At 41.4% G+C, this 24,645-nt stretch overlaps 1 protein-coding gene across 1 annotated transcript; it reads right to left on the bottom strand.

Annotated features, from left to right (window-relative positions):
* Nucleotides 1-499: 499 nt before the first annotated feature.
* Nucleotides 500-12,130, bottom strand: sdr42e2 (short chain dehydrogenase/reductase family 42E, member 2). The gene is made up of 12 exons (XM_040123676.1): nt 12,082-12,130; nt 10,687-11,131; nt 9,143-9,238; nt 8,001-8,058; nt 7,171-7,289; nt 6,964-7,039; nt 5,536-5,618; nt 4,537-4,674; nt 4,218-4,283; nt 3,446-3,509; nt 3,252-3,325; nt 500-979 (listed from the first exon to the last, which is right to left on the bottom strand). Exons 2-12 carry the CDS (start codon nt 11,122-11,124, stop codon nt 731-733), a joined length of 1,461 nt encoding a protein of 486 aa, XP_039979610.1. The 5' UTR covers nt 11,125-11,131; nt 12,082-12,130; the 3' UTR covers nt 500-730.
* Nucleotides 12,131-24,645: the final 12,515 nt, after the last annotated feature.

The following is a 24,645-nucleotide window of genomic DNA, read 5'->3' as shown; positions in this document are numbered from 1 at the left end:
CACGGTACACACCGCTGGGAAAATCAGTGCAAGTGCGCCCCCTTGTGGCAGCCTTCATGCGCACAAAGACACCAATTTACCCCCACACATGCCATGCTGCCTTGACTAGCACCTTTCAACCAAATATTATTATTTTCCATCCTAAATTTTTTACTTGATTAGAGGACATAGGGAACATAAATTAATTTGCTTATTGTAGATATAAAATGTTCACTGGCATTCATTGTTAATGTTTTTATTTCTAAAAGTGTACAAAATTACCAGTTAAATACTAATTAAAATCTAAAGATGTGTCAATCTCAAAAAATCTTTATCATAGCATGCTTTAAACACAATCAATCAAAATTAAAATATTTGTAATACAAAGTTAGATTTTTTTTTCTTCCTTTTAATGAAATCATAGTAACTTCAACTGTAGACAACACAACTCAGGTTTAATACTTTTCAGCAGCTTTGTAGTTTCATCTTATTGAAATTACACACACATATACCAACATCGAAAAGGCGGAGGGGAGATAGTACATGTACTTAATCAAAGGAAATTACATAACTTGACATTCTGAAAACTTATTTTAGGACATATTTTACTGCATCGGTGACCTGTGGTGAGAATCCACAATGACTTTAGGAGACAAAAATATAAGCGAAACAATTAATATCCTAACAAACAAGTGAAGTGACTTGTTTTAAATTACAATGCAGCAGCTATCCACCCAGCAGACCAAACTGTTTAGATCTGACAGAGTAGGCAGGATAACATTAGTAGCACCAAGCTGAGACCCACGAGCAGTAGCGGGACAAGGTGCCGGGGCAACTGGGCGGTCCAGCAAAGGCTGAAAAGAGGTGAGGTGGAGCAAGGCTGTTGGGACTTTAGGTACTGTTCCACCGAGTCCGCCAGGCTGTAGCGCTGTGGACAGTAACCCAGCTCCCGGTGGGCCTTGTCGATCTTGAAAGTGTGGCTCACAGCAATGTTCCTCACCTGCAATGGAAGACGAGGCATTTATAATATCAGATAAATTTCATCTCAAGAAGCTCCTTCAGCTGCTACAGGGACGTCAGGGCCAAAAGACCAACTGAAAGGTCATTCTGTCAGGCTAATGGTCCAGATTAACCTCCATTTGGCAAGCTTGGTTTTAATCCTGATAGCCTGTGACTGAGGGAAGCCCCCGGTTACCGCAGCTTCTTACTGCCTGGGGATAAGGTGTCTGCATGTGAAGTACACGCAGACAGTTAGATAGATGGAAGAGCTCAAACAGACCCCGTTGAGACAAGAAGAGTTCTTTAAAGCTCCCACATGAGTCAGTTCTTCTTCTGTTATGATCTAAAACTGTCTCAATCAGCACACAACTTTTACGGAAGATCTTCAGAGCTCTCCTGTATGACTCATGCATAGCTGTTTATTGATCTACCAGTGTAATGTTATATTTAGAAACACTATAAGCACGAACTGTATGACCTGACCTGATCATATATCCTGACTATATATATCTCCCTCTGGTAGCTGTAGCTTTTTACTTCCTCCAGTTTTCCCTCATGCGAAACAAATCAGCATTAAAAAACTCACAGACACAGATGATGACACAGAAGATGTTCAATAAAGGTCGACGTAGCTTGTAATGTTGCTGATGTGGTAGTAACGTTGGATGACTTTTTAACACCCGGCCAGGAACAAGTTAAAATTAGTCTTCTATGCAAACTAAACTAATAAATAAGTTATACAGTTTGCATTGCAAAACTCTGATAATGAACTCCATACTAATTTCTGTAATAAGGAAATATTCTTTTTGGTGCTTCACTAGGTAGTAGTTTTGTACCTAACACTGGATGATGAATCAGATATTTGCATTGGTTTGTTACAGTTTTATGAATAAAAATAGTGGATCGCAATGAAGTACAATGTCACACAGCGCAACATTGTGGTTCATTTATGTGTTTTTAACAGGTTTTGTACAAAAATGAAGCTTTCTAGCACAAAGGAGTAAGACATATACATGGCTGGGGATACACAAACTGTACTTTTTTTGTAGGATGAGTCCCATGTTGGTTTTGATTTTTTGGTGGTTTTTTTTTTGACACTATGAATAACATAGAATATCATCAGACTTATCCTTAAAGCTTTTTGAACACTTCAAGATGAAGAAAGTTGAGCATTGACCCCTTGATGCAGCTTTCTGCAGTGTTTACATTTTGATTTGACACTTGAAACTGCATCTTTCTCCATGCGTTCGCAGAGGTGGAATTTATGTATGAGAGGAAAAAGTCCTCTGCAGGTCACGCGATGGTTTAACTTGAGAGTTGGCAGGATCACTTGAGCCCGGCCGAGAGGTTGCCGGACTTCGCTCACCATGGCAACAGCCACTGTACTGAGGTCACTTCCTGTGAACTTCATCTTGAACTTCCTGTTCTGACCGACGGCAGTTTATGTTTTATTCACAGAACAATCATCGATCCCCCAGCCAGCAGCTGTCAGACAGAATGAGCCCCGGGTGCAGACCCACGGCGCTCAGCTTTGGTTTCTGCCTCATCACACATTCATGAGGACCTTACAGCCCACAACGGAGGCTCCTTAAGATGCATCAGAAAGACCCTCAGCCTGATACAGCATGATTACTGTGTTTTTCAATAGTGCCACAGACCATAGTACAATAGTGTTAAAGGGTCCTACAGTGACGGTGAGAACTTTGAGATTTCGTCATCTGCCAATATCCTTTCATTTCTTTCAAGGCTCACTTTGGTTTTCTATAATTCATGCACAAGAGATAGCGTCAGCGAAGGGAGGAGGGGGGAGACTGATAGGAAAATACCCGTCTTAATGAAGTCTGTCTTCACTGTTGTGAGAGAGACTTAAACAAGAATCTACTCATTAGTGAGCAGGTAGCCTAATCACACAAGACAGATACTTTCATTTAGGCATGCATGCATATGTTCACACACAGCTCCACAATGTATCACTTTCAACTCCACAGAGTCACAGCTTCCCGGTCTACAATGTATCTCCAACAGGGTTCATTCAGGTCAGACAACTGATAGAGCTTCTGAGTTACAGAATCTTTCCGTTTTTTCTTTCTTTTCCTTTTTTCCTTTTTTATTCCCCGGGTATCCAAAACTAATACTTCAGCTGCAGTATGACATTTTAAAAACTGAATTAAAAACACGCTCAAGAGCGGAGAAGGCGGGATCTCCAGAATCCATTCAAAGCCAGAGAAGCAAAAGAAACCCTTAAAGAGAAAGACAGGAGGAAGCATAATTACCTCACTTCTGGTAAAAAGGAGAGGCACTTTTATCACCGGTCTTAGAACTACGTGCAAGTATTCCACCAGGATGGCTTGAAATAGAGGATAAATATACAGGGAGTTAGTGGTAATAACAACTTGTAATGTTTTTAAACCAATACGGTATAAAGGATATCTAAAAGAAGCACAACTGTGAGGAAGAGATGTGCTACCTGCTGAATAGACCAATGAAACAGGCAGATTTATCAACGGTCTGCTGTAGCCCAGCTTTTCAAACTGCAACGGAAAAGTTATACAAAACAAGGAGAAGTAAATTCCACCTGGTTCTGACTAAATACATTTCAATTTTAACTGTAAATGACTTTTACATTTTATAGGATAAGGGTAGCGTTATTCTATTTTTTCCTTATCCTCAGCAAATCCAATGTAAAGGCCACAACAAACAATGTTTCGGTTTTCCCTCAATACTTTCCACCTACTTTCCAACTAATACAGACATACACTGTCAGTAGCCCTCGGCCCCGAGCCCCTTTTATTCCTACTGAAGATGTAAATCTTTAAAAACTGGTCACAGATACATAGTTTCATGTCTCTAAAAGGCTCAGTAATTCTCTTAAACAGCTGGGCACTGTAGTTTCTTAGCAATTGTTACTCAAAAAGGCGTAAATAGCGCTTTTGATGGGGACTATTTTTGGCTGCGGATTAATACACATTTTGTGCTCTAGTGAATATTTCCAGCACCAGGATGCAACTACAAACAGTGCATCAAATAAACTACAGTGCCCACGTTCATGTTCATGTTACTCAGTGAAAGGTGTGGCTCTCTGATGTGTTTTTTTCAGTTTTTGGACAACTATGAAGATCTATGGCACAGAGAAATAAGCCTGTTAGTAGAATCAATTAATCATTGGTTTTGTCGTCTCTGCGGGATTTTTGGACAATAAGGAAAACATAGATTATCACCAGCCTTATCCTTTAACTCACCAAAGGTGTCAACCACTCAAACAGATTGACTGAAACTCCATCATTAATGAAATAGGCCTGTCCACTCTGTAGAAAAACAGAAATGAATGTGTTAACAATGAAACGTTGGATATCATCTTAATTTAAACTATGAAAGTGATCATAGTAGCTGATGACTGATCCAGTATTTGATCTCCACCCTGGCAGCCTTCAGTTAAATATAACCACGGTAAAGACAAAAAGATTTCAGAATAATCTGTTATGTCTGATTTTTTTTCATTGTGGTCTTTGAGTATTTGAAACTGTGGGTGTTTGTCCTGCGGTGGACGGTGTGACTCACAGCAACGCAGCTCCTCCTCAGTGTGAGAGCCTCAGCTGCCAGCGTGTGAGCCAGCACCAGGTTGTCTACGTGTACCCAGTTCATCCTGGCCTGGGGGTCCCCGAACCTGAAACTGAACAGCCGACGCTCCACGTTCACCTGAGACAAAGAGAGATGGGGGAGAAAAACCGGACAGTTTGATTTTCTCGTGTTGTTTGTTTTGTGGTGAGAATTTTTCATGAGCCATGCGCGTCACTTTTAATTCCTTTTCAATGTATTTCATGGCCACATGTTTTTTGTTTCTGATTTTAACATTTTTTCTAATAATTGATGTGAATCAACCTTAAAATCAGACTTTAATGAGCCTTGCATGTTTTATAGCATTTGGTTATTACCGTTCATCTCTTTGAAAGCAAACATTTGTAGATTTGTTTCCTATCTTCAAGGCAACTATTGGGTGAAATTCATGCCAGTATGTTAGGCTATAAAAATCAACTTGCACGGAGTCACAGTGTTCTTGTAATAGGTCATTTATGACAGGGAACATTTTCCCACCTTGCCTTCATCTTTTGTCAAAGCTAAAATTTAAGTTTTGCTCCTGAACAGAAACCATTTTAATACAAGAAACAACATAATTCATGTTATCCTTTCACATCCAGGGATGTTTATTGTTAGCATAGCTCTTCAGCACTCCAAAGAGGAGCTACTGCAGTCAAATTACAACCATAGCTTACCAGATTAACTCCAGACTAGAGAATTTGGTTGAAGGCAACCTACAGAATAATAAAAGTCAATAAACCCAGAACTGCTACCTCATACAGAAAAGACTGGAAGAAAAGGCAGTTGTAACTGGATGCCTGGAGAGCTCCATCAATAATGTAAACACTTCAGGCTGGACCACATTCTGCCGTGGAGGCCTCAGACACTGCAAGATGTCTATTTCATCCCGTGCCGACACAAAAGGATTTAATCTCTATCATATGACAATATAGAAGTTTTTGTTTGTGTCAGTCCCCTCACCATCACTCTGTGAAGATGTCTCCTCTCCTCTGGTCCGTAGATGCCACAGGGTCGCAGGACGCAGGTCCGCAGCAGTTCTCCACCTTCACGAGACAGAATACAAACCTTCACTGAACCTATGCATTAATGAATTTTTCTGAAACATGAGGCAACGTAATGGGCGAAGAGAGATGTTGGCAAACATGTTGACAGTGGTTAATATCAGTGTACTCTATAGTATTTCTCTTTTTTCATTATGTATCTAATAGTGTATCAGGTCAGCTAGCTACCCATATAAAAGCTCTTTCAGACTTTCTGTGAGTGATACCATGCATGATGATATATTACATTATTTGATAGTTAACACTGAAGCACTAAAGAGAGAAGTAACAGAGTAATGCTTCACAAATTTGTATTAATTTTTCTAAAAGTTTATTTCTAATCTTTACTTTTTTTGAACTATTGGATAGTTGTAGCTCTTTGAGGCTTGTATTTAAGTGCAACCATCATTCAGTCACACCTAAAATATGCGACAAGGGGCCCCAACTGTTTTTTTGTACATAGTTACTAAGGATGGAAACCACTGGTCTTTTAACATACATTGTATTTTATAAGCTTATCATCGTATGTTTTTTTTTATGGAAAATCTTAATCTGAAAACTAACTATAGTTGTCAAATCAATCTAGTGGTTATAAAAAGTACAATATTGTCCACTGACATGTTTCAGCGTAGAAGTATAAAGTAGTATAAGTACAACTACCTCAAAAATTTAATAAGTAGAGTACTCAACTGAATGTATTTTGTTCATTTCCACCACTGCTGAGGTGTCTTCATGGCACCACGGCTTTCAGCCTTTCAGACAGTGGAAAAAAACCTAAACCACATCCTCCTGCAGCAGATGCATGAACTTTAACCTTCAGTATATAATGAGATATGTCCTTTGCCCTAAGTTTAACTGAATGTGAAAAGGTGATGGTCTATCATAGGGTGTAGAGTTACACTGAAGGACGGAACGAGAGGCTTCACACCTGTTAATGTAAAGCATGCAGTCAAACATAAAACCCATTAGGATGCATTAGAAGTTTGCTAGTATTGCTTGTGTGTGTGTGTGTGTGTGTGTGTGTGTGTGTGTGTGTGTGTGTGTGTGTGTGTGTGTGTGTGTGTGTGTGTGTGTGTGTTATTGACATTTTAGAGTCACATGACTGCTGCACTGTTTGGTACTGATCTGTCCGGCTCTAAATTTAAACTCATGTCACTGTTCTATTGGATTGCACACTAAGTTTCCGTGGCTACCATCGCTTCAGTCTCTCTCTGTCGCTATTTCAAACAACCACGCAAAAAATGTTTTGCACAGAGACGAAGAGATAGGGTCGCGGTCTCCCGTGATTGCACCCTTTTCACGTAGTCCTGTGATGGCACCGTCATTACGCACACTGATCATTTCACACCTTTTAGGGAGCATCCGTTGGCTGAGAGGACCATCTGCTCTGCAATCGCTTTGGTCCTGGAGTAGTGGTCAATGTGCTGGGACAGAAAGAAACATACAGCTCATCCCAACTTTTGGTGCTAAATTAGTGGAAGCGACATTTAGAATGATTTATGGCTAAAAATCTGACATCAGCGATGCCGTGGTTGATCATATTTCTTTCACGCACCACGTTGGGGGGCACATGCGGCACCGAAGCCTCATCACCATCCTCGATTGGTTTTCCATTAAACACCACGTTGATGGTACTGGTGTACACCAGCCGGGGGATGCTCCTCTCCTTACACACTGAAAGAAGGCAGATCACACAGAACAGCAAAACCGCAAAGTTATAACACTTCAATTTTACCTTAAAATGCTGGCACAATGAAGGTTTTTACACAGGGGTGTGCAGATTAAATATCAACTTTCCTAATGTGCTTCCAATGTAATCGATGGGGACACAATCCACAGTTTTCCCTCTGTGCAAAGATGTATTCCAGAGTTTATCTGAAGGTAGTATAAGGCTTCAACAGTGTGGATTTATCAAACCAAGTGGATATCGTCCAAAGTTTAAGTACTTGGGCACTGTTTTCTCACTGATCTTCTGTGGAAAGATAGTATAATACATAAGGAATATAGTTCTAAAAACCTGAGCAACTTTTCGTTAAAACTATTCTGAATAAAACTATTTGATTTGTCTAACTCAGACGGTCGAAGCCTCTTATAAACTACAGATAAACTTTGGAATACATTTTTGCACAGAGGGAGAACTGTGGATTTAGTCACAAATACGGGTGAGGCGATCACCCGTATTTGTTTCTTTCTTAGTTTGTCTGTTTGTTTGTTTTCCTGCGCTCTACTTAGCGTATTTTCTAGTTTACATTGGAATCACATTATTAGCGGATCTTAAGCATTATCAGTGTCCAAATGATGATCAGAAATTCTTTAATTTTTTTTTATCACAGTGCATACGAAATGCTTGGTGCTGAGAATGATAATTGTTGCATGTATTCTTACCGTTTATAACATTATTAGTCCCCCCAACGTTGACTGACTCCACCTGCTCTTTCCTCAACTGGAGACAAAGAGAAAGACAGAAAAATGTCCCTTCTTAACTATACCCTATAGCTTATATAATGAGCTTAAGTATGTCTCGGCTAGGTACTTACCATGATAACACAAATCCCTACAGTAATTAAACCAGCACTGGTTTGTCGTCATGCTGGATGATCGCACCTGACAGAGATCATTACTTGCAGTCTCTCTCACACACACAAAAATTAAGTGCACAAACAAAAGACTAATTGTAGTGAGGTGTGATTGATTAATTGCTTAACTGGTGGAGCACTGAGCGTTTCAGGGAGGTTCGTCGCTGTAGTGTATATTTATTTACACTTGTCTGTGAACAAAACCAAAACGCTCAATGACAAAGGCCTGACTTAAAGGGGGACGTCACTGATTTTATACATCAGTGTCTGTTCACAGGAGTACTACAGTGTATGAGCAAAAAAAGTTGCATAAAGCCTTTTGTGCCTTGAGCTGCACGAAATCTGACATGCTGGGATTTTAGCGTCGGCCGGGTCTGACGACTACAAGTTTGAAAATGTGATAAAAAATCTAAGGCTGTGGAGTTAGAAAGACGTGGGTTCACCAGACCTCTGTAGCCCGACCCTCTGCTCTGCTTCGGGCTAGAGGCTTGAGGCCACATTGGCCGCTACTAGCATAACACACCTGAATCTCCCACCCAACTGTCTGCAGCCAAGTTTGCATCGTGGGTAATATAAGTGCGAGGTTTTGACAAGGGAGTAAGAATGTGTGGAATAAAAAAGACATTATATCTTGTTCTGCTGCATCGAGTTTGATCCTTTTTTTAAAAACTGTCCATAATGAGTCTGATGATGTTAAGATGTAAGAAGAAATCCACATGGGCTGTTGTTTAATTATAAATCTCTTCTCAAGAGACTAGCATTTCTTTTTTAAAATCTTCGCTTTTCAGGGCGTGTTCTGGATAGATAATAGATAATAGATAATATGAAGCAGATTTTCAGCAGTCCAGAACTTGCAGCCCTTTATTATTCCATGAAAATCCTCTCTTTGTCTCTTTTGTTTGAATGATCAAGTGGTGAGAAGATGCCGAAGAAGACATGAAGAGAAGTCACCTGCTCTGGTCCGGACATGCCATAAGACGCTGTGTGGAATATACAGTCGACCCCTTCACACACTTTATAGAGGGAAGGGTAGTCTCGAATGTCACTCTGTCAGAAAGAGAAAAGAAGAATGACCTTCAGTTATTTAAACAATTAATCCATAAGAGAAGACAGAATATGGTCGACTGTTAATAAAGTATTGATTTTAACACTTACTGTGCTTTGTTATTAACACAAGTAGTACACTTATCGTATATTCTCAACACAACACCAGGTTGGGAGCCCTGCATTTTAGTACATATGGTGGTGTGATTCAATAACTACCACATGAAAGGACAGTTATAATTAAGGTAAGTGTGCCATGGGGCCTGCAGGTGAAACCTGAATCATGTCTCCTCCCTCTCTGACCCTGTCAGCAGCTGGCGCTCTGAGGCCGATCACTCACCTGTGTCTGTGTCCAGCCGGCACGCGGACTAACCTGGGGAACACGCTGACGCTGGCTGACGCAAGGGAAACACTAACAGACATTTTCAAGTCTGTGCGGACGAGCGCAAGTATCGCACTGAGTGTTTCAAGTAACTTATCCCAAACCAAGCCCAGAAGTAAAACGCACTGTATTGCTGCGAGCGGAACTGCGCCAGTTTTCACTGCAGAGAGGCAGACATTGAAAAGCAAGAAATAAATGAAAACTTTCACATTTATTGCGAGACAGCGAATATGGGGTCCCACGCGTCGGTCAGCCGTGGTGAATTTACAGCTGGTTTCAGTTTGAGTTTTCTTTATTTGCAAAGTTAAACATGAAATAAAAGACATAAAAATAAAGAGCTTACTATAACCTCTGCTCAAGTACCATAAAAAAAGTTCACACTTTTAAAAATATGCATCTTACGACATATAAAACCAAAACAAAACAAGATTAGAAAACTGAAATTTAAGTGAAATTTTTTTTAAAAATTCCCTATGGGACTTGAAGGAAGATAAGTAAAAGAAAATTAGTTTATAAGTGTTGGGGTTATCTAATTGAAAATGAATAACTGAAAAAAAAAACTTGAAAGGTTCATTAGATGGCTATTTTCTGTCAGATTCTACTAATTTTCACTAACTATGTGAAGGTGAATACACCTATAAAGTTCTGTATATTTCTGATGTAGGACTTGATGAGAAGATGATTTCTGAAGATCCAAGCGAGTGACAAAAATGGCAGTTTTTTTCACCAAGTGGGATGTTCATCAATCAAACCATAAGGCAGGTATTAGGCCTTCACTTTAGATGGCTCTTTGTCACCATGTGGTGAGGAACCTGAAGGGGGGAAATTTAAAAAAAAAAAATAAAAAAATTACCAGTGGAGGGACAGTGGAATAACCACAACTGTTGTGTGTCCTGGAAGAGTATTGGTTAGAGCTAAAGTATCTAGTTCAGGGCAAAGTTATTGGGTTTAAAACAGGGCAAACTGGAAATATAGAAACATAGCTCTCTGTTACATAAAGAGAAGGACACAGCATGACATGAGAAGGACACAGCATGACATAGTCAGGTCCCTCTCCACTGCCCCATACCTGATAGAAGATCGCTCCATCAGGGACGTCACAGGGAGGCTTGTTCATGTCCAGAAGGATCACCGACACCCCCTGACGGGCCAGCTCTCGCCCCAGCCTGAAGCCAAAGTAACCCCCTCCTCCTGTCACCACCACCATCCCTGTGGAGACACCCCGGGCCAGCGCTGCCTCCTCTCCCAATCTGGAGGCCGCACACTCCGGGCCGCTGCGGCTGGCCGCCGCGGCTCCGTTCCCCCTGTGTCGGACGGCCACGGCCGGGCTGGAGAGGACGGCCGGGACTGGGGGGTCGACCCACGGCTGGTGGCTGACGAGGGGGAGGGCGTGCACGTGGTGTCCGCTGGCCTGCAGGCGGCAAAGGGGGACGCTGTGGCAGGGAAGCTGCTTCACCTGGCACAGGGAGCCTCCGCTCTCACTCATGTTGGGACCACACAGCTCCATAGACGTCCTGATGAATTGATGGATATAGAATAATGCTTATTCATCGTTCTGGCATTGTTAAAGTTTGACCTGTACAGAGTGATCTCACATTGTCTCTCCACAACTGAAGGGCGTGAATTTATGACTGACTACTGCTTTTTAAGAGGGAAATTGTTCAAAGCGCTGAAACTGGCAGAATCCCAGAACTGTCCATTTCATTCTTATGTATCTCAAACTACTAAATAACAGCGTCTTTTAAATGCTCTATGAGACTTTCCATTGATAACCCACAAGTTGAGGTATTTTGCTCATTTGTGGTCTTGCTGCAGACCCACAATAAACGTATATAGTTTCTTCCTATGTGTTAAAATTAGACATTTGGATGACAACCTGATGGTGATGGGCATCCACATGTGCATACAATTCTAACTTCCACTACTTCCTCAGGAAGAACCCATAGAATGAATGAACAGCGTGGATCAGTGTTCAAAAGCTGCAAGCAGCCAAACGTTTCTCCCTCCATTGTAAGGTTGCTCTTGTGTCGACTGCGAATTTAAATTTCCAAGAAAAGTTTCGATATAACTAATGACCCCCTATTCATGGAATATCGAAGCATGATCTCTTCTGTATTTTTCCCCCCAAAACGAAACGAGCCACTGGGTCGTTTAGAAGTCACGGCCATGAATAAAACGAGGCGAGGGGCCGATCGCCATCACCTGCCCTGTACTTCATAGCCCACTTCCCTTATACTCGAAAGAGCACCCACATGAACTGACTTACCTTAATATTCCTCTCGACCTCTCGCACCCATACCTGTGCCGGGTGGCTCATGAAATAATCCGGTCTGTTCCTCCGCTTTGCTCTCGTGGTCCCCCACCACCACCCCACACCCCCCCAGGTGCGTCGCGTCTCCTACCCGTCAATCACCGGAGAGCACTTTTTTACCTGGAGACTCTCTGGGTAAAAAGGTGTCCTCACCGTAATGTCTAGATGCAGCACGCAGCTCGGCGGCAGCAGCTCTCCTTCCCCGTCCTGCTTCATATTCACTGCGGTGTCACGTAATCAAATACCCCTGATCCTGGGTGACAAAAGGGCCCATTGGACCTACCTTTAACCCACACCTGGACGAGGTGGCACTCGGATTTGTGTCTCTGCTTTGGAGCATCCGACTAAACACTCACGGAATAGGAGTCTGTCTTTAGAGTATATCTTATTTTTTTCCCCTAAATATATGTATATTTTTTCTTATTAAAACTCAATATTAGAAAAGTTCACTTTACCACAACCTGGGCTTGCACTTTTGATGAAGGTCACAAAACACAGAAATCCCCTTAAACCATTTTTATTACACCGAATAAGGAAATATTTCGTTTTCTTATGTTACATGGACTATGTCTGAACAAAAATATATTCATTTCGCTCAGCAAAGAGTCATTTACAGACAGGTGCTGTAAGTTATCCTCACTTTTACTGTTAGAGCACCCAAAACTCCACTAACAGAAATCCAAAGAGACTTATTCAGGATTTTGGAGGGTAGGAAAAAGTAAAAAAAAACAAAAAAAAACGGCTGGTAAAATAATGTTTAGTATGTTTTTGGTTTTTTTTGGGGTCTCAAGGACCCCAAACACTGTCTCTCTACTGAGAGAAGTTTCCACTTCCCTGCTGCATCCAGCCATTCGCAGGCTGCGCTCATCATTCAACCAATATTCCAGTGCAGTCATTCAGTAACTTGGTCTCCACTATTCACAGAACACCTCGATACACATTTAAGAATTTTCTCTTAATGGGTTAACACATAGAAAACGTGTCCACGCATCTTTTGTGGAGGAAAACAGAGTCATTACTCAAAGTTCAAGCCTCAAATGATGCAACAGATGTCTCTTTGACATGACAACCGGCCAGGTGTACAGCAGCAGCAGCAGCAGCAGCAGCAGCAGCAGCCACTTCCTGGGGACAGTGCTTTTGGAAAAGACAGATATAGAGGCTTCATGTTTTATTTAGTGGACTGCCAAACCTGAGCCGACACTTAAATGCACTGCACGTAATTAAAGAGGGGGCGGGGGGGGTCTCAAGCAGCTGCCAATTGAACGAGCTCTCCGGTATAAAAGCAATTCAGAGATGAACTGCAATAAAACTACAATTTAAAAAATATATATATACTTTCCTCTTTTAACGGAAAGGTACATGGTGTGTTGATTTAATTTCAGACCTCAGATTACATTTTGTGTGACAGTGGAGATCGTTTTGTAGAACCTTGGGCCTCTTTTCGTATATTCAGAAGAGACCAACCCCCCTAATTTGCTATCTCAAAGGGAAATCCATTCACTGATTAAACGCAGAGTTCTGAAAATAAATTGGAGCGCCCCACAAATGGGACCGATTTGGCAGGGTGGTTGATGCCATGTCTTTTACTTATAACCGTAGCTAATTTCCATAAAATGTTATGTAATGTTGGGCAGCGTGCTTTAGAAAACAGAGACAGCCTCCTGATTACGCCGAGGAAGGTGAACGATGTTGTGCTCTCATGTAAAAGTGAATCACTTTGCAAAATTGATCCACTTTTGCAAAGTGTAGTATGCAGCCCGAGGGAATGCAGGGAATCCATGACATTAAAGGCGCACTCAAACAATTTAGAATCCTGTAGACAGGTTTTTTTAAAATTATTTTTTATTCCATGTATTGCTCCTCTTTGTTAAAACCTGGCGCCTCCATTACCCACAATGCAAGTCCACTGCTGACTTTTTTCCAAAGTGTACCAAGTGTCCAAAATACGGGAGGTTCCCCTTTAATTCGCAGTGACTGGGTTCTGTTTGATTTAGGTCCATAATCCATTTAAGCTCGCTTTAATCTTGGGTAGGACATCGGCCAGTCACCCCTCTTTCCTGATCACCCCAACCATAACTAACTCAATCAGTCTGATAAAAAGAGGATTATCTTTATTTGATATCAGTCGTTTCAAATCTGGAGGTCAGGATCCATTCTAGGGTTCAGGAGATGGAGAATTATAGCTCAAACCAACAAGGACGAGAGGCCCTAGTGTTCTGTTTGCGTACGGTAGCTCCACCCAAGCTCATTACAGAACAAGGCGGCCTATGAGAAGAGACGCGTACAGTGAAACACACCCATATGCATTATTAAATATTAAACCAGTGGTTCCCAACCTTTTTGACTTGTGACCCTTCAGTCTGCATCCTTTCACAACAACCCACTGGTACTGGGTAAATTTAACCCAGTACTGCAGCTGTGTTATATTGACACCCCAATGGGCCAAATTTTTTGAACCCAGTGAGTTTAAGTGTTGTTGATGGTTCGGTTTGTAAAATTAGAAAATGCCCGTCACAATTACCCAGATCCCAACGTAACACCAACACAATGCTTGTTTTGTCCAACCAACAGTCCAAACCTAAAAATTCTTAAATATAAATTTAAAAAACGAAATAAATAAAAGAAAAAGCAGCAAATCTTGAAATTTGAGAAGCAGGAAACACGAAATGTTTGGTATTTTGGATTACAAATGACTTTTTCTGTCTGTCAACTAATAGATTACTAGACTGTTTGTTTCAGCTGTACACTATATACTGTTGGGTCTTTTAATATATAACAAAGCATCATTGTTTTATAAGTTCTCCATATACCATTATAATTTCTTACCAGGCCCTCCCCTGAGGTGAACGTCACCGCAGGGACTGCAGTCTAAGTCTAAGAGCTGTATGTACGAGCCATCTTGCTAATTAGTTTGGGAGCCACTCATGGTCCAGTATATAACTTACACAAGTGCGTTGGGGAAACTTGGTTTTGATACAAGCAAGGAACAGTTGTCTCTGTCTTTTCTGGTGTACAGACAGAGTTTAGCTTATGTGTTGATTTTCAACATCGTGAAAAATATAAAGCTGTTACTCTACATTTGCCTATAGAGAGGAGAAAGAGAGCGTACTTCTGGATAAAAACAAAATACTGTTTATACAACCAGCTACTTGATTGCATTTACCCGGCCTCACAGCTGACTGGCAGGCTCAAATGAAAACCAGAATGATTCCACAGAAATCACCAAGAGTATCAAATTGCGGACTCTTTCAAGCAGCAGGGGGCACCAGACAACTGCATTTAAATATCCCCCCCCCCCCCCCCAACCACTTCACATTACTGTAAAGCTCAAGGATTTTGTTTTCTTAATGTCCATTTCCGAGTTAGACTGTCACCCAGCTAGATTAGAGTCAGCATACCTTGATAAGGTGAAGATCTGATCCCAGATCAGTTGCTTCTGAGCGTCTGGTGAAGATAAGGAGGCCCTGTCTGCTCATGTTCAGATTGTTTCTGAACAATTTCGACAGAGATATGGATAGCATTGAGAGAACAGAGGTTTGTGCGTCCACTGGCTTCTGCCTACTGACATGAGTCAAATGGAAAAAGGCTGAAAACGACTTGTTCATCTATGTGGTATTGATAAAATCCACTTCCATAAGGATGTGATGTTCCTGTACACATGAAAATAAGGCAAAGACAGAAGCATACACTGACAAAACTGCAGTGGGGATTCATGGCAGATGATGAGGAAGTGTGTGAAGTAGGACAGCGGAGGGCAGTTGAAGGAGCTTTTGAGGAAATATGGCGTTGGAAAAAACCTGCAACGAAGAGCTGTCACCAACAGACAAAACCCATAAAGCACCGTGCATGCAGAAAACCTACATGCACAGTGGATGGCAGGGCCTCAGTCCCAGGTCTGTGGAAGGGTTTCTGAAGTAAAGGAGCCACCTTTTTTCATGAAAGTCTCGTGCTGAAGTCCAACCTGTCAGAAGGAGAGAAAAGAGGGCACAGTAATAGTAATATACACTGCAGCGGCTTCTGAGTGACAACTAAAATACCGCAGAGATACCAAAGACCAACTGTCAAGGTGTTCTCTAAAGGAAGGGGACGACCAAGAAATGCAGAAAAATGTGACAAATTACCTTTACACATTACAAATAAGTGGTCTAAGGTCCAATCTCATACTGTCACAGGCAATGATTTATGCCATATAATTATGTAATCCAAGAATATTACACTTATAAACTCGTCAAGTCACAAAACAGAGCAATTTCCCAGCAACCCCGCTTTTAACACCCTTCAGTGAAAGTAACAGCCAAAAAAAAAAGAAGAGAGGGAAAAAAATGATGTTGGCAGGTGTATTTTTTTGTTGAAATGACTAATTGAAGTGGATTAGTCATCTCATTTCATGCTCATTTTAGGAAGCTGGAGCTCTGAGGTCACACTCAGAAAAAAAAAAGCCAATCCACAGAGAGGATTTTAAGCTAAATCAATTAGCCCGACTTTATGTACAGCCTTCCCAAATTACTTGTGTGATAAAATGGGACACTGAGAGAAAGAAAGCTGCGCAGCGAGCAGAGACGAGAGCCGAGGCGGTGGGTTCGTTTCATTTATCAACACATAAGATGAAGTTTGAGCTGTTTTATGGATACTTGAGGTGGGATTGGACTCCAGGTGACTGTGTGTTGATGATGAAGCTGTGTTTGAGCAACATCAACAAGTGTCTGAACCCGAAGACTACAGCAGTGGGTGAAGAAGTACTCAGATTTTTACCTAAGTGATGGTAAGAATTGCAACAATCATAAATTCTCTATTACTCTATTATAAGTGAACATGCTGTGTTAAAAAAATGTTACCTAAGCACAAGTATAAAAGCATGACCATCATATGTACTTAAAGTAATATGTAGTAAAAGTAAAGGCGGCCCTGTGGCTGACATATCCTTATATATGACATTATTAAATTGTTAATACTGATGGATCAATGTGCAAGCAGCATTTTAATGTTGTAGCTGGTCGAGGTTGGGTAGCTGTTGTTGGGTAGCTAGTCCAGCGGCTTCCAACCTATGGGTCGGGCACCTCCAAAGGGTCACAAGATAGATCTAAGAGGTCATGAAGACAAGAGGTCCTAACGAGACAGTTTTTTTTTTTTTTTCTGTGAGGGGTCACAAGCCAAAAATGTTGGGAACCACTGGTTTAATCTTGAACACTGTATTTTATAAGCTACTCAGTCTTTTTTAGGTCAAATCTTAATTTGAAAGGTAACTATTACCCAAGTGGAGTAAAAAAATACCATATATCTGTCTGAAAGGTAGAGGAGTAGAAGTAGAAAGTAACATAAAATGCAAATGCTTTCAAGTAATGAACAAGTACATGAAAATAGTACTTAAGTAGCAAACTTGAGGGTTTAAATGCAGTTAGCTGCTTTAAACAACTGGAATTCAGAAACAAGACTAAGTATCTGCAGTGTACTGTGAAGCTGTGCCACAACGATGCTTTGAGGCAAATAACAACATCACTATGCCAACATGCTAATATGCGCACAATGTTAGGTAATGTTTACTATGTCCACCATCTCAGTTTAACGTGTTAGCATGCTAACATTTCCTAATTAGCACTAAACACAAAGTACAGCTGAGGCTGATGGGAATGTCATTAGTTTTGAGGGAATTTGCTCCTAAATCTTAATACTGGAAAAAAAATGAAATTTTGACCTGATGATGGCGCTGGAGGAAAAACTTTCATAGCAATTCATCCAATGGCCGTCAAGACTTTTCACTCAAAACCAAAAAAAGTGAAGAAAAAGTCAGGGGATCACCGAAATCATTAGAATTCATCCTCCAGGGACCACGAAAGTCTGTACAAATTATGGCAGACTATTTAATAGCTGTTGAGATATTTCGGTCTGGATCAAAGTGGGGGACCGACTAACCTGGAGCCACGCTGCTAGCAGGGCTAAAAACAGAAACAAGAAAAAACTGTCATACTCTGTTAAATTTAGCATTCCAACACCAGAGGCTGATGTGGTAGAAACTGTGGGAGTGTCTGAGTTTTTATCTTCATTTACCCAGCTCAGTCACTGTTCCCACTGCTCAGCCACTACCTGTTTTTTTCAGGAAATAAAATTGTCAGTAGTGACTGTAATTTTCCCAAAAGAGAAAGTGAGAGGGATGTATTGATGCAAGCGGATTGATTCCCTGATAAAAGTTCATTAAAACATTTCCAAAAAAAGTTTTGGTGTTCTGCCCCCTTACCCGACCTACACATTTAATAAATAAAGACCAAAAAAAAGTGCAGTGTAAGGTCTGTCAGCACTGCAGCAATAAGACAGTAGAGAGAGAACATACAGACAAGGAAGTGTTCCTCAGTGACCTTCACTCAACATTAACGCAAGGAGGGAAAATTACAATCAGTCAGCAGCCAAACTCTTGCCCGTGGTTGACGGGCAGGCAGCCAGAAAACACAACACTTTCTCTAAAAATGCTCTGAAAGAATACTCTGTACTCAGCAAGTATATCGTTTATGTTTTCAGAAACAATACACCAGACCTGTACTTAACTGATGCCACTTCAGGTGTAGCTTACTTACTGTATTAAAAGTTGTACTTAAAGGGGAACACTTATTTTACACACCAAAGTCGGTTAACATGTCTCGGGTTATACTACCGCATATATGAAAACAAAAACGTATAAAACCTTTTGTGGCTCCTGAGGGAGCTGCTTCACGTCCGATAAATTGCCTCAAGTGATGTCACTCTCGAAGCGGACTGCCTGCAGTCGAGTTGCACTGTGGGTAATGTAGGCACCAGGTTTTGACAATAAAGAAGAATGTGTGGAATTAAAAAAAAGATATTTCTCTTTCTGCTGCCTTGGTTTTGATCTTTTTTTGTGAGTGTGTGAGTCTGACAGTGTTATGGAAGTTCAATGCTAAATCAGTGGAGTAAGAAATACACTGTTTTAAAAAATATTATTAAAGTATGAAAGTTAATTCTTGACCATTGAAACTGTATTTTAACAAAACAATCTTAAATATAATTCTTCCTTGGGCCCAAAGTGATGAAACCAACAATGTAGAAAAAGATTCACCCAGTAAAATGCTTGGCACCCATTAACTGCCATATTTTTCAGAGTACATTAACAAATATGTTGGTGAGCGTTACCAAATGTGATGTGAAAGCGTTGCTGGTCCAACTGAGAATCAGTTATGACAATTTAGTCTGTTTTGGTTGCCCAAGCTGTATGGTTGAGTTCAATAGGCCCCATATAAAGTGATTCTCCCCTTTGTGTCCGTTCTATTACTTATTTATTATTTTAGGAGCTTAGTGGAGAGAAACAGGAAACTATGGGAGAGACTGAGGAAGGTCATGTAGGGAGATCCCCAGCTCCAGTTGAACCAGGGCGGTTGTAGTTATGTGGTTTTCTTGTATCTTAGACCACTGACCCTGCACACTGGACACCCCACAAAATGCATTCTCAGTCTCATACACTCATTTTGACTCAATCTCACATTCCTCACAAATCAGTGGCACATGTATGGTATTTGTAGAAAAATTTTAAGGCACAATAATTCAAGAGTACGCCAAAAATGTGCTTACGGAAAGGAAAAATCTGGAAATTATATCAATTGATTTTCCTCTTCTTAAATTCGCCAGTAGCTGATAAAAAGGTCCAAAATAACGGCAGCGTGGCTGATGAATTTTCCGAACCTATCAGCTTATTTGGCCTGCGAATTAGGCTTGCTTGGTTCCTGTCTCTCTCAGAGATAAAGGAGAAAGAAACTCAGTAAGTGACAGACAAGCACATAATTCCTCGGAGGATGAAATTGGACACTTGGGACAAAGATGATGGCAGTGCTGCTGCTTCAAGGACAGATAAAATAAGAGGGGAGGGGGAAATATCTCCTGCTGGTGTACCGTGCAGTGAGTGTTTGTCAGGAACAGGTCAGGACTAGACTGAAGGAGAGAAAAACCTTGTCCTAATAGCTTGTTAACGGAGAACATGATGAGCACTTTGTGAGAATGATGAGAACATTTGGTAAGTGAATAAACGTAATTTATTTCCCAAAACCACCAAGGCTCGTCTAATTTTATCTACAGTTTATTATTTCAGCTTCCTCGTGGCATTCAGCATGATGTTTTATCTGGATACTTTGCTCTCTTGATCACCCTGAGTCAATATTTTACAAAAACCCAAGAGAAGGCTGTGCAGATAATATTGTAGCAGAATTTGACAAACAGCTTTACTCTAAGCCTGCTCCCGTTAAGGTCAGAGGCTCGCAGGGAATCAATATCTGGCCTGTTTCCTTTCGATCCATCGCCCGGGAGCCCAATCAGCCCAGCAGATATCCTGATGCTTGAAGCGAAGGACGGGCAGAGGATGGAAGTGAACAGCCTCTAATTTTAACTCGGTATTTTTCTGCAGCTGAAAATAAGATACGAAATTAAACAATGAATTTTAAAAAAAAAAATGCATGTGCACATGCTTCGCAACTGTGAGGGAGTGATAACACACTGGCACAATGTTGTTATCTATCACACACATACACGCAATAAAACACAACAACAGCTCAAAGCTTTTCTTGTTTGAGCGTCTCTCCAGTCAAAAGCGAAGCTCAGAAGACGCGACAGGAGTCTTTTCACTCCGCTCTATTAAAACCAGGGCCACATGAATCATTCATATCCGCTGGTACAAAAAAAAAAAGACAATATTTCCTTTCTGTATTCAGCAATTGTTGTTTGTGACACAGAGGTCTGTTCATGATAACTGCTGCTGCAGTCCCAGCTACAGTCAGCAACTGTATGAGGAGTGCTGCTGAGGGCAAAAGAGGAGACAATAATTACGAGGGGGGGGGGGGGTGACAGAGGAGAGTAAACAAGCAAATAAGCCTATATCCCCTAATGCTAAACAATTATCAAAGTGCTAATTTCTGGTCCTCTTATATGTTGCCCTGGACGCTGTTAATTGGGATTCGAGCTGATTCAGCCCTCCTGTTGCTTCAGAGTTTAACTCATTTTTGCATTAAATGTGCGTGAAATGTTACCGCCAGGACACAGCTGCGAGCAGTCAGAAGACATGGCAATGGAAATGCTGTGTCATTTCCAGCTCTTTGAGTCTCTGGGGCTTTTCAGCATGATGACAGAGGGATGATGATGGCAGGCCAGCTCGTGGCCTCTCATCAGGGCCTGAAAGAGGTCTCTCTTCCCCCTGGAACTCCCCCGGCCTGACACTGTTGGCGTCTGGGGGAGAAAGAGAGGACAGTCAGGCTACAGACAGATCTACTCACCGTGTTATTTCTCCCTGATTAGACAAAGAAGAAAACAATGAACACTGAACATGAAGCATATCTTCTTGCAGGCAAGAATTATTATTGGAACTGAACTATTATGTAATATTCACAATGCCCATAATTTAGAATTTCGGTTCACAAGAGACTTTCCCCTTCACAGTCTATTCTCATCTCTTGGTAGCATTGTTGACTTCAGATAAAGAAACAAGCTTCTCTGCTCAGCAGGATACAGAAGCCTTCATTATCATACCAGTGTGTGTGTTTCTGAGCAAATAAATACACACAAAAACACACACACACAAAAACACACACACACACACACACACACACACACACACACACACACACACAGTCCTCTCCATCGTGCATGCGTCTTGCCGATCTCGCGCAGGCACAGACTGTTCTCACTTGTTCCCACGCTTTCCCCACTGACTCATCTAAAATAACACAAGAGGCATATCAAAATACGCATTAATACCCTCATGAAAATAAACGGTGGGGCCCAGCAGAAATAAACACTGGTCAGCGGGCTTGGTCTGTGGGCCGTGAGTCTGTATCTCCTGCAGCCTCTCCTCCAGCTCCCACTGCTACAACAACATACCAAACGCCTCGACGTCCATGGGGGACCTCGGACTGAAGTGATTGAGCCGCTCTTCAGGATCCCCACAAGGTAGTCCGATGAATAATGGGCACTTTCACCGGGGCTATGTGTCAACAGTAATATCCAAGGCATGATGACTGACAGAGGTCCAGTGGGCTTTGGCGGAGATTTGTCGGATTGGAGTCATCTGGGGTGAGGGTGAAGTGGCGTATAAAGCGAAAAAATGCTGCAGAATAAGAGGAGAATTTCTCCAAGTGCTTCTTCTACAGGTGTTATCTTCCACCGCACAGACAAGCTATTTAGAGAGCACACTGACAGATAATTGGTTTCGCGAGAGCCTAGTCTTGACTAAACCGGTGTGTATTTGCTCAGTGAGTCAACAGTGTGACATTATTTCTTATTATTGATCAGAGGTTGCAGTGGGGTCACAGGAAGGGTGCTAAAATAAGTTAATAACAAAACAAAAAAGGCAGCACCTATAGGCCGCTTGATAAAAACATACTGACTCCTGAAACTTACTTCTGGGTCCACACATAACTGGCCTACCTAGCTTACATTTTTCAGCCGACTTAATGATCTGAATGCCGGACTTCAGCGTCCATTTTAAAATGGATCAGGAAACTGTCATCGTGGTTCGCTCGTATGGACAATGATAGCTTCGATGCTTTTCCATTATTGGATGGTTCTCAGAGTGAGAACAATGTGCCTGACAGCAGTGCAAGGTGAATGCCGAGGACAGAGTGACATGCCATTGAAAAAGCTTCTCCCATTTGCATCAGCCGATCTCTGTGAAGCCGCCTATTCAGCACTGGTGAAAAACAAGTGGCCAACTGAGCTTGTCTTACGGTTGAAGATAGTTTGTGCCTCTGAACCACTGTTATAAATCATCGGCCAGGTGAAAAATCTAAAATAATCAAATGAACCAAGCACAGCATCATCCTCAGAATCATTAGTACCTATCAAAAACCAACAATCAGCATTTTTCTAAACTTTCATATATGTACTTTTATTGAGCAGATTGCGTTACATTACATGCAGACGACATGAAGTGCGAACGTTCATTCTTAACATTGTGAACAGCAGTTTCAGCAAAAAAAAAAAAAAGAAAAGAAAAGAAAAAAACTTAGAAACTTAACTTAATGTCCTTTTACTTGCTTTGTCTGGAACTCTCAACCACAACTCACAATCTTCCTCAGTGGATACAGTTTGCTCTGTTGGCAAACGACTGAGCAACCTCCAGGTCCCTTGTTGCTGTTGAGACGTTTCAATATAAAGATACAGTATTAAATTGTACTGTAATGTAAAGTTCGACTCATGTCCAGTGTCATACTGTAGTTTCTTTTTCTTCTGGCTCTGTTAAAAGCACCAACACTCAACACACAGTATGACGTAATGAGCTGCTGTTTGTGATCCGTTTTGCAGTTTTCATGAGAGTGTTTTTCTGGCACGAACACAAACCAAGAAAACTACATAACAGCTTGGCAGATTCATTACGGTAATGATGGAGGGGAAAAGAATGTTTTATTCAAATCCTAGTGGTCAGTTGGCAACATTTGATCAGTGAAGCATGTGGACAGGCTGACCTTTCGTCTTTTGACCTTTGACATTGTACCTACTGATAACCTAGGTCATATAAATAACTGGTAACTTGAGGAGCTTTGGTCAGATATTTGCCTTCCCCGGACTATTTTACCAGACATTTCCTCTCCAAATGCTTCACTCGCACAGACAATTATACTCATTTCAGTACTGCCGCTGATATATGATATAATATATAATAATTTCTAAACACTATACAATAGATTAGACAACGTAAAAATAAATTCACTGTGGCTCGGCTGGTTGAGTCGTCTCTTGCTGTCCTATTTACAACTCAGTTGTGCCGCAAAGAGTCAGGATGTGATGTCAGAAAACATGACACTGCAGCAAACACACCAGTCACAGGTGCACAGTGTAAGAACTGTGACAGCTGTGTTAGCTCCATATGACAGCAGAAATACATGCGTGTGTGTGTGTGTGTGTGTGTGTGTGTGTGTGTGTGTGTGTGTGTGTGTGTGTGTGTGTGTGTGTGTGTGTGTGTGTGTGTGCGTTCAGCACCATCTGTGTGTATACATGGGTACACCCTAAGTCACAGCACATTTCCTTTGCACTCCAGTGCTAATCATGTGGTGCTGACATGTCTTTGTGTTTATTTGCGCGGCCTTTTGTTATTGTCGGAGACACACGGAGACGGAGCTGAAAGTCGAGCTGTCGGCCCGCGAGTGTGTCCGGAACATGACAGCAACATGGAGAGAGAGAGAGAGAGAGAGAGAGAGAGAGCTGATGAGCAGCAGCTGCGGCAAGTTTAACACTGAAGCTGCAGACCAAGATTGGCAATTTTAAATTAAGGCAGCAATAATTATTTTTTGATCGTTGGGGGCAGTGTAACAAGTGGTAATTATCACACTGACATATTATCATCGCGTAAAGCTGTTTTTGCTAAGGTGTTAGCAGTTGCCTATTTAACATCCAGAGATTATGGAGCAGAATTATTGTTCATTTAAGTCCAGTATTCACACTCTTTTATGGATATAATCAGTGAAGTCCACATACTTCAATGATTATATGTTGCCAGATATTTTTCAAAAATAAAAAATGGCTGGCTCTCTATCGGGTAAATGCTCCACTATTTTCACCAGCTAGTTGCTAACTCTGTATGTCTGTTGTTTGATACTGGGAAGGTAGAGTACAGTTCGATTTTTAGAGGGTTTTTTTTTGCTGAAAACTGTTGCCAGCTGGAAACAAGTTAATAGGAGCAGTGAGAGTGAATCAAAACAACGCAGCGTTGGCCCGTAAAATGAAAATTAAATTTCC

This window comes from Xiphias gladius, chromosome 3 (assembly GCF_016859285.1).
Source record: "Xiphias gladius isolate SHS-SW01 ecotype Sanya breed wild chromosome 3, ASM1685928v1, whole genome shotgun sequence".
NCBI classification, from domain to species: domain Eukaryota; kingdom Metazoa; phylum Chordata; class Actinopteri; order Istiophoriformes; family Xiphiidae; genus Xiphias; species Xiphias gladius.
Note: the sequence above shows the minus strand (reverse complement) of the source record. Positions and strands in the feature narration are given on the sequence as shown.

Excerpts from the sequence above, each read along its gene's own strand:
- sdr42e2 (XM_040123676.1), bottom strand. The coding sequence starts at position 11,124 with ATGGAGCTGTGTGGTCCCAACATGAGTGAGAGCGGAGGCTCCCTGTGC. Across the intron at positions 5,619-6,963 it reads CAACGGATGCTCCCTAAAAG|GTGGAGAACTGCTGCGGACC; the intron begins GTGTGAAATGAT and ends TGTCTCGTGAAG. Across the intron at positions 4,675-5,535 it reads GACATCTTCACAGAGTGATG|GTGAACGTGGAGCGTCGGCT; the intron begins GTGAGGGGACTG and ends TCTTTGTCTCAG.